We start from the raw sequence: 11,591 nt of genomic DNA, 5'->3' as shown, positions 1-11,591 counted from the left end.
TACCACCTCGTCCAGTCAGTGGTCAGTGGTTACATTCCAGGTGAATCGTACAATATCGATGCAGGTAATTTGAAGGCTATGCAAATCATAATCATTATATTGCAGATGAGAAAGTAGAGAAAAATAATAATCTTGCTTTCCCTAGTATTTGGAACTCTTGATCGCTTAAGTAGTCGGATTTAATCCACTAATCAAATCGAAGACGGGTGCCTACGCTGGTATGCAGGTGAATCCACAAAATGTTCAAACAAAAAACAAACACAAAGACACTGCTTGCTTCACCCCTTGTCCCCCTTATAAGGACCGGTCGTGGTCCCGTTCAAAAAATTCTGAATCCACGCTACATAAATGGGCTAGCTACGCCCCTGGAGGAATTGAGAGAATACATTAAACAATTTTGGTGCCATGCTTTAATGGTAACGTGACTTCATTCCTCCCCGATGTCGATTTGTTCGGAATCCCGTGCATTGTTGTTCGTTTCAAATTAACAAAACAGTCTTCATTAAAATCAGAACTCTCAAAACTGCTTTGTATACTAACCTCCTCATAGAGTAAGTTACGAATCGGTTTTGAGAGATCCGATTTTGATTCGATTTACAACAGAAATATCTCTTCTCGGGTTGGAAACTTCTGTCTATGGAACGCCAAATTAACATAATAACAACAAAATAATCTCGCGGTCACGTAACGGTAAAAACTGTCCGGCTTTGAAGTCGGGCATTTCTCCTTTGTAATATTCAAAGGACAGGTATCAGCCTAGCGATTGGTTTTGCTCTGACATATTCCAGGGGAGGTTCAATTCAATTGAGGATATGTTGTATTTGTACCTAGGTTCAATTCAAATAATTGTACCTATCTTTAATTATTTAAAGAACCTATCTTTAATCATTTAAAGATAAGTACAATTGAATTGAACCTATCTTCAATTAATTGTACCTATCTTTAATTCTTTTATTATTTGAAAATATGTACAATTAATTGAATATACATGTATGTTAATTTGACGTTCCATGTCTGTCACACCATCAAGGAAGGCGGAGATTTTAGTAGGTATCCATTATTTATCCATTATGTATTATACTTTGTCTGCGGGATGAAACAATAGGATGGATGTGCCACAATTATAAACTCGTGACCTCATGATCAGAATCCCACTGGAGAGAACGCGGTAGCGCAGTTCGAACTTTCAGTCAATAGTGGTAATTAAGAAAAAATAACAACATCAAACAAAACAAAACTAATAACCAAAACAAAAACAGTCCATGTATTTCTGACGTCACATCGATCTATTCTGATACATTAAACAACTACACTTTCGCTTGGTGTAGGAGTCACAATAGGTGCTTGCGTTTTAGGAAGCGCAACGGGTTCTTGCGTTGTTGTCGCTGCTGGAAGCATGTCTGGGGAAAAAAAGAAATACAAATGTTACCAACACGAAATTTGACGGTTTTCAAACCCTTCATTGGAGATAAATGACAATTTTAAGTAAAAACATAAATCGAGCCAAGCTTTGAAAGAATGCATCAATAAATGTATGTTCGTCTCGGTAGAAGCAATGTCGTACACTTAAGTATGACTTAGTCTCCTTGGTCTAGTCGCTGGTAAGGTCGTGTAAGTCGGGTACTAATATATGTTAATAATGTGTTTCCACATTTTGTTGTGCTCGACTCTCCAACCTTACGTCCATAAATAACAACTAGATTCATTGCGGATGGATTAGACTAGCAATTCAATGTCCGAAGTAGTTTTCCTTGAAATTAAAACAACTACATGCATGCCACTGGTCCACCGTGTATGTCGTTTTATCATTTAACGTAAATTAAGACTTCCATTTATCACATGACTTATTCATTTTACTATATCATACGGCCATGTCATAAATATGGTATTACACACGTTTAATTAAATCTAAAGGGGCTGCGATTGGTCAAAACCATGGGAGCATATTCCTTCGCCACTACAAAATTGTGAACTTTATCAACTGCCTATATATAGGCTCTTGTCATATCAAATTATTAAACTCGTTTAATAAATTCAATATGACATGGACACGAATGTATAAGATCCTCTATACCTCCATACCGAGATTGCATCAAGATCAAGATATACAATATGTAGCTTTAACTCATGCGCCAATACATATACAGTAAAAGTGGAAACTGAACTTTGCATTGCGAACATTTCGCTTTTTTCTCAAAAGAGTAACACGTGTAGGATAATAAACCGAAAGGGTTCTGTTTACTATTCACCAGTTTTAAAAACAGAAGTGTCCAGTTTCAACAGGTCATTGTCAGTAAAACAGATGCGTGATCCAGTACTTCTTCAAACCAAAATGTTTTTCTTCTTCAAATTTACCATATTCGCGAATCCAAGATAGACTGTGTCATAAAAACAGACATTTCTGCAACAAATGCTTACACGTTTTTTCTGATCGTATATGAAAATACCAATGTATTCAAAACAAGATCTATTTCATTATTTAAACTTCAAACTTTTAAACACTTTTCATGGGTTTAGTTTTAGAAAAGTTCTATTTTCATCGACTTATGCATATCTACAGTACAAAACATTCGTTCTTCAGCAACACAACAAAGAAGTTGAGTATCATATTGTAACGTATATGTTACCTTGCCAGCCAGAGATACAAATCAAATTTTACAGTATCTTCAATCGAAATGGTGTGTTTTATTTTTTTACTTATTTTGATTCACAACTATTACTTTGATCTATATTTGAGAAGAAAAAAAAATCATTATGATATATTGCATTAAAACAGGGATATAACTTGTTCTTGTAACGTATCTGTTCACACAACATGAACCAACAGTTACGTTACCCATTATATTGGTTAAGTGTTACACTCATGCTACTTAACATTATCACTAAAACAAACTTTAAATCGATGAACAAGTCGATTTTATCTGGGAAATAATGCACCAAAAACAAACGTGACCAAAGTGAACATATACCGTATTATACGTTACATATTTTCCAAGTGATGTGATCCCTTATTCTCACATATCCCACCCTTTTCTGTCATAGCTTTTCACTAATTAATCCTTTAAAATCCATTTCTACAATAACGTACACAAATTAACCATGCATTCATGTCTTTGGATTTCCCAAGATTTGAAGATATTCCCATTGAAAACTAAGCCGACTGATGCATACATTATTCCCATCAAAATCTCACGAAAAAAAAACTAGAAACTAAAGTATCTTACGATTATAGAACCATTTACAACGTGGTATCTATCTGTTTATAACGTATCTGGTCGGAAAAACTAATGAAATTCACTCGGTGCTCTTTTTAAATTGTACAACAATGTTATACCTCAGTTTTATTAGACAATTTTAACGGACAAACCACGTACGAGTACAGAGTTTCATGCAGGATACTTGATAAATGCTTACGAAATTAATGTCGATGGATTTATATGTGATATAAGATACGTTTAGTCAATATACCAAGATATTGTAAACTTGCATTCACCGATAATACATGCTTGTATTATGGGTGTTTTCTTTAGTAACGTATACGTATCTGGCAAGACATTTTGCGACAGTATAGATAATCGCCAAAAAAACATATTTTATCTTAAATTATTGATATTGAATTTATTAAGTTTTGTTTAGACATAAGTAAATTTAAACTATGAAAGAAAACATGAATTTTAACTAAACTGAAAAAGCTTTTTTTGTATGAGAAAAAGTGACGCGACAACGATTGTTCATTATATTGGCATGTTCATGTACACTTTATGAAAAAAATACCGTACGTTTTCATTACTTTTTTTGCTTGCTATTGGAAAACATATCAATGCTGAAACAGTGAACTACAGTTTTGACGTATAGGCTATTTTGTAGGTGGTGAAAGGATCATGCGACATGATTTTCGGTTAAATTGCGCTTGATATGGGCGCACAGATTTCCAGCGTTGTCCAAATGGCTTTATGGATTTAAAGTTAGATGATACCTAATTGATAATACGTACAGTCGTATCACCTAATTTCTAGTAGTAGTTAAGCACCAACACAAAACAAAAAACAAAACAAAAACCATGTTAATCGGGGGGTGAGAAAAAGGCAAGGCCACAATTAATATACAAGTTTACCAGGTCAAAACATTCAAACCAAAACTTAAGAGACCAGACCATATATAGCCTAGTGATTTATAGATCGTGCTCTTTCAAAAAATTTGTCATTTCTCCGTTTCAAATGATTGATTGTGCTAATGATATTGTCTTCCAATTTATAAACATTAAAATGTAACATGTTTGCAACACCGTAAACATGACGGAAATATATTTACTAAATTTGCAAATCCAACCGTAGTCCTCGGGAAAGAACAAGACAGCGGAACACGGGTAGTCGTGCCAGTGCCCCGAGTCACGGTATTTCATCAGGGTGCAGTCCTCCTGCGCTGCGGCAATACCTCCCAGTCCGGCCGGCTGTCCGCTAGCCCAGTACGTATAATCTACAGGACTCCCTGGAGAGAAATTATCAATAACGCTTTACAGAGGCATGTCACACGCTACACAAGTACATCACATATATACAATTTTAGTATATGATATGACAGTCTCTCGGCTATAGCATTTTTATAACCCTTTCAGTCAATACAAATCTTTCTCTAGGGTCCGTTACGTTAAGGATCCTATCTCGCTGCACTGCCGTTTTCCCTTTTTACAGTTACTTCCGCTTAACTTCCGCTCGGATACCCTTTCGTTGTCCGGGTGACTCAATCGGTTTCAGCGATGACATAGAAATCTGGGGTTCAGGGTTCGAATTCTGGTTTGGGACCACAGAATATTTTAAACTCAGAACACTTTTAATTTGTTGATCATATTTTGTTTTTGTTCATTTCATCTCCATTATGTTTTCACAAAAGTCGCGCTAGGTATACTTTTCTTTTCAAAAATGATTTATCAAAACTAAAATCTTGCCGGAAAAAATAAGTTTCGAATGCATAGTTTTATTTTTTGCAGTGGTACGGGGATCCTTAATCAACTTAAGCACTGAACTGCTTTTAGTTGGCATTCATAGTTGGCATTCATAGACAACATGAATGCCAACTGGACAAAATGCAAATTCAATTATGCGCTTGCGCTTCATTTTTCCGATATAACCTAATTCTAGTTGAAATTACACAATGTAACATAAAATCACTCTATGGCCCATGCTTGCTGAAACATCAAATGAGAGGCTTACCATCAGCCCAGATAAAGGATCCCTCGGTGGTTTGGTCCGTGAGTCCGAGCCACACACCGTTGCCTGCGAAGTTGAGAGACCCTAGAGTAGACATTATGAAGTTCTGCTCCGTCGATGAGTGGAGGGTCAGAAGGACACCACCCTTGGCGACACAGTCATTGTTGGCGTGTGCCCAATCTCTGTGGTGGTGGATTTCAAACATGTAGCATTGCTCTTCAAAACTCTGCAGGGTAGGTCCTCGCTTTAGATTGATGGGACAGCGAGAAACGTCCGTCTGCGCAGCTTCCCGCCAGATGTTGAAAGAAAGCATTTTTTATACACTTACATTAAGGTTTCGATTGCTACCTACCAGGGTACGAACTAATTTGCAATAAGCTAGGAACTTGAAGATGGATAAGAAGAAGAACAAAAAGACCGCTTTATTTGAGCGTTACTCTATCTGGTGAAACGTTGGAATAACCACCCGCATTTGTGTATGTTAAAATGAACAAATTCTGCGCCTTATAATTAACTGAACAAAGTTAATGCAAAGTTCACTTTGTAGAGTTTCAAAATTATTGAAAAATTATCAAACCAGCATAGGTATAATTCTAAAATGATCGTCCATACACAAACAAAATATTGTTCATGAAATTTTGTCAAAAATATTTTGAACATCTCGTTAAGCTGACTACAGTTTGAGACATGGCTGGTTATCTCGGATTTTTAAATCAGCATTTCACGTAAGAACACTTATTTAAGATATCATACGGAACATGTGCACCAAATATGGAGTCAATCGGTGCAGCTGTTCTTGAGAAGAAATTGAAAACGCCTCAGCCAATCAGAGGCCAGGGACGGCCATCTTGTATTTTTGAATCTGCACGGAAAGTAAGACCGCCTATTTGGGACCTTATAAGGAACACTTGTACTAAGATTGGAGTTAATCAGTGCAGTAGTTCCTGTGAAAAAGTATCAAAAGCCTCAGCCAATTACAGGCAGAGCGCAGCCATCTTGTATTTTGGGAATTGTTCGGAACGTAGGAAAAATGTGTACCAAGTTTTAAGTCAATCAGGTTATTCTGAAGAAGAAGTGGAAAATGTTAATGCACGACAGACGAAGACAGGTGCCAATAGCTCAAATGAGCAATCATGTGAGCTTAATGGTCCTAGCCAGACACCATACATTCACATTGTTATTATTGAATGGTTCTAGTATATATTACCTTATCTAACTGGCGTCACCAGTCCATGTTTTCTTAACCTCGAATATTATTTCCTTTATATGTTATCTACTCTCCACATACGGGTTTATATGTGGACTACGAGGAAGGCCTGGTGTGTGTACTACGTATTATATTAAGTAATCCGAAAGACATTTTGACTAAAATGATTTTAATTATTATCAAATATAGCGTTGACCAAACCAGTGACGTATAAAAGTAGTATATACATAAGTATAGACGTCTCTGTCCCAACCATAGGTCTCATCACGTGACAAATGGTAATCATAATGACGGTATCAACTTGCTTATCTTTTGAACGTTTGAAATAGAAGCAATACTCGATTCTGCGTATTTACCCCGGACAAGGTTTTAAGTTGTGGTCAGGACCCAAAAACTCTTTGAAACCTGTTCTACCTACATATATAGCTTCACTTCCTCGACGGTACAGTAAATAGATAGCAATTCTTTATCTATCTCACGAAACCCTAGTTTAAGCATGTCCAACATTGTCTGAAATTCTCTTACACAAATTGTGTTTGTACAAATGACAAGAAAATGAGATTTTATAAGAGATACCTGCTAGTTGCAGACACAGTAACGGCAGGATCAGAATCGCCAGCGAAGTCATAGTTGTACGGCGTGTGAGTTACTGTACGGTCTGCGTGTGTAGGTCTGAGTGCAGATGTACAGTAAAAGAGGACATGTGACTACCGACGTAGATTCAAAGATAAGCAAGGTCTCTTGTTTAGTATCACCTGGTGAAAAGTACATTGTATTTCTCCCTAAGCTTGATAAGCTTAACGTAGACATTAGTACTAACACACGTATTCTTTTTGGTACCATATCTTTTTTGACGTGTACATGGTGTAGGAATTGTGATAAGACATGTGCTAGAAAACGTTATCATCTTAAACCGCTCGATTTGTTTTCCATTTTGTCTGGTGTTGATCAGTTAATCAATACCTAATAAAAGTGCCTATGGCAGTGGAGAGTTGGCGGCACGAGTGTGCGCGTTTTTTTTACAGATTTTATAATGAATGGGCAGGTTCCTTTACATTCTTGTTGAATGAAATAAAACAAATCTTGGCCCGTCTTGCTCCTGTTACAAAAGCTGTTTTTTATATTGTACTTCATGACTGTATACATAATATAACCAAAGTAATAGCGTGCATAAACAATAGTACAATACAACTTCAATGTCTCTTTGTTTACAACACACTTTATATTCTATACTTTGTTTTGAATATGGTATGGTTTTATCTGGCATCGTTACAACATGGTAAACAATATCAAATTGGTACTCTTAACATTTATGGTAAGTTTCATTATGCTGAAACATAACGTTACAATCTTGAATTTTCGGATCGGCTCGAAAAGTCAAAACGCTGTTGTTAGAAACCTCATAAGTACAGCCGTTCATGAGACCATTTTGAAAATGTCTCAGCCAATCACAGACCACTTCGGCCATCTCGAATTTTCTGATCGAAACTTAAGAACACTCGCTAGGGACATCATAAAGAACTTTTGCAACAGATTTGGAGTCCGTCACTTCAGCCGTTCTTGAGAGGTTGAAAATATTTCATCCAGTCAGACTATAAGGTGGCTGTCTTGGATTTTCAGATTTGATCGAAAAGTAAGGCAGTTGTTGGAAACCTAATAAGGAACATCTGTAGCAAACTACATCTCACAGAACATGTCAAGACAGGGTATAAGCTGATCGAACTTCGTTTTGCTTCCTCTATTTGAATGAGGTGGAGTTGCATTGATGAGCACTTTAGACCAATTTCTCCCTGGACATCTGCAAAGTTTGGACATAGAATTAGCATGCTATCGTGAACTACTTGATCATAGAGACAACTAATGTGAACCACTTGATCATAGAGACAACTAATGTGAACCACTTGAGCATAGACAACTAATGTGAACCACTTGATCACAGAGACAACTAATGTGAACCACTTGATCATAGACAACTAATGTGAACCACTTGATCATAGAGACAACTATTGTGAACCAATTGATCATAGAGACAACTAATGTGAACCACTTGATCATAGACACAACTAGTGTGAACCACTTGATCACAGAGACAACTAATGTGAACCACTTGATCATAGAGACAACTAATGTGAACCACTTGATCATAGACAACTAATGTGAATCACTTGAGCATAGAAAACTAATGTGAACCACTTGATCATAGAGACAGCTAGTGTGAACCACTTGATCATAGAGACAACTAATGTGAACCACTTGAGCATAGAAAACTAATGTGAACCACTTGATCATAGAGACAACTAGTGTGAACCACTTGATCATAGACAACTAATGTGAACCACTTGATCATATACAACTAATGTGGACCACTTGATCATAGAGACAACTAATATGAACCACTTGATCAGACAACTAATGTGAACTACTTATTACGACTAATGTGAACCACTTGATCAGAGAGACAACTAATGTGAACCACTTGAGCATAGAGACAACTAATGTGAACCACTTGATCAGACAGACAACTAATGTGAACCACTTGATCAGAGAGACAACTAATGTGAACCACTTGATCATAGACAACTATTGTGAATCAATTATCAGAGAGACAACTAATGTGAACCACTTGATCAGAGAGACAACTAATGTGAACCACTTGATCAGAGAGACAACTAATGTGAACCACTTGATCAGAGAGACAACTAATGTGAACCACTTGATCAGAGAGACAACTAATGTGAACCACTTGATCAGAGAGACAACTAATGTGAACCACTTGATCAGAGAGACAACTAATGTGAACCACTTGATCAGAGAGACAACTAATGTGAACCACTTGATCAGAGAGACAACTAATGAGAACCACTTGATCATAGTGACAACTAATGTGAGCCACTTGATCAGAGAGACAACTAATGAGAACCACTTGATCAGAGAGACAACTAATGTGAGCCACTTGATCAGAGAGACAACTAATGTGAACCACTTGATCAGAGAGACAACTAATGTGAGCCACTTGAGCAGAGAGACAACTAATGAGAACCACTTGATCATAGTGACAACTAATGTGAGCCACTTGATCAGAGAGACAACTAATGTGAACCACTTAATCAGAGAGACAACTAATGTGAACCACTTGATCATAGACAACTAATGTGAACCACTTGATCAGAGACAACTATAGTGAATCATTTGATCATAGACAACTAATGTGAACTACTTATTACGACTAATGTGAACCACTTGATCATAAAGACAACTAATGTGAACCACTTTCAATCATTTATCTGCTGACCAAAGGCTTAAGGATCCCTGTCCCACTATACTGCCCCTTTTCCTACATACAGTTACCTCCCCTTAACCTCCATTTGGATATCACTGTAGCTTATTTAGGCTCGTACACCTCTGTTGTCCACGTAGCTCAGTCGGTTTCAGTTATGGTAAAACAATGTAAAGTCCTGGGTTCATAAAAGGCCTGCAATATATACTTTTCCTATCCAAAAAATATGTATCAAAGCTATAGTGATACTGGAAAAACAAAATTCAACTTCCTAGTTTTATTATTTGGCAGTGGTACGGGGATCCTTATACTGTTGATATTTCTGTGCCTGGTAAAATACAATAACATCAATGCCAGTAACAAAAAAAAATTGTGATTTTTTATTTTAATTTTACTCATACATCAATAACAAAAGTAATACGAAGCAATGTTCTCTACTTTGTATTCTGTAGGCTTTAGCACACATAAACAGGCAGAAGCACACACATATACACAGACTAGCATTAACTTCATAACATAATAGATCTATCATAGAAATCGGTCTTACCTGTTTTTGTTAGATAACCCTATTGTAGCCGGATTTATTAGCTCAATAAATAATGACATGATCTTTCGGAAGAAACCATGGTTTGTATGTCCTATTCAACATCAAAATAATGCATGTGTGTAAAGAAGACATTAAGGATTCCTATCCCACTAATTTGTGGTTATTCCCAGTCTAGCCCTACTGAAATTTTTACTCAAAAATCTGTTGATTATATTTTGTTAATTTCATCTTTATTACATTTCTCATAAAAGTCCCATAAGGGTACTCCAACAAAGTTAGAAGTTCACACGGCGAAATACTTCTGACAGGCACCAAAATCATATCCGATAGAAAAAGGCCGACCAGCGGCCTCTTATATTATAGGAGTACCATAAGGTATGGTTTTATTTTCAGATATTATAAGCTATAATCACTCCAGAAAAAATAATTTACAATACTTTGATAAATTTTTTGGCAGCAATACGGGAATTCTAAATAATGAAATACTATTACACCACCAATGCAATCTGCTGATTAATTTAAAAGCTGTTATTCTTACATGCAATAATTGAATCATTTGCACATTTTTTATGTACCTCACGGGTGATTTTTCTATAATATACATACATAAACAAACAAAACAGAAGGGGTAAACAGCTGAAATAAAGAACCCCTACGCTGGGCAATGGAATTCTTTACTTCAACTGTCCAATAATTTGTAGCTGTTTATCATTACGTAATAAAATAATAATGAACACATATTTACCGTAACAACTGGAAGATTAAAACACAATCTGTACTATATTTAGTACTTCAACTGATGGATGTTAACAATTAATAGTAATTAACATAGATCATGTTTCACAAAAACAGCACAACGTGAGTATCCTCACTCTCAATCATTCCAAGCTCTGTTGTGTCTGCCATTAAATAACTTCCCTTTATTACTGTGTGACCCATTATCCGAACACTTCTTGCTTATCCATATCCTGTATGTCTCCTACATGGTTAAGATGATCAGCTCTCAACTGCATCATCATTAGTAACTATAGCATATCTTACCAACACATCAACATATATACACATACTTCCAAATTCTCTTGGACTTTTTTATGCATTATTTAATCATCTGTAGGCAAGATCTTCCATACAACAATTACCATATTGCATAATCTACCTGCTGTACAATCATAGTTCAGATTACCATTGTAAAAATGTTTATAAATATAAATTAGCGAAAAACTGGGCCTAGAAAAAGCTTCATGACATCAGAAACTTAATGCTATCACATCAGGATTCCTTCGATCCCCTCCCCGACCCATAAAATCTAAGTTTAAAATTATCTTAATCAAATACTTGTTTCGATCTTTGTCA

At 36.2% G+C, this 11,591-nt stretch overlaps 1 protein-coding gene across 1 annotated transcript; it reads right to left on the bottom strand.

Annotated features, from left to right (window-relative positions):
* Window positions 1-1,245: 1,245 nt before the first annotated feature.
* LOC110448265 (echinoidin-like) lies at window positions 1,246-7,137 on the bottom strand. The gene is made up of 4 exons (XM_021494432.1): window positions 6,991-7,137; window positions 5,211-5,492; window positions 4,312-4,488; window positions 1,246-1,400 (listed from the first exon to the last, which is right to left on the bottom strand). Exons 1-4 carry the CDS (start codon window positions 7,040-7,042, stop codon window positions 1,300-1,302), a joined length of 612 nt encoding a protein of 203 aa, XP_021350107.1. The 5' UTR covers window positions 7,043-7,137; the 3' UTR covers window positions 1,246-1,299.
* Window positions 7,138-11,591: the final 4,454 nt, after the last annotated feature.

Source organism: Mizuhopecten yessoensis, unplaced genomic scaffold, assembly GCF_002113885.1.
Source record: "Mizuhopecten yessoensis strain PY_sf001 unplaced genomic scaffold, ASM211388v2 scaffold3961, whole genome shotgun sequence".
NCBI classification, from domain to species: domain Eukaryota; kingdom Metazoa; phylum Mollusca; class Bivalvia; order Pectinida; family Pectinidae; genus Mizuhopecten; species Mizuhopecten yessoensis.
This window is presented reverse-complemented; position numbering and strand designations above follow the sequence as displayed.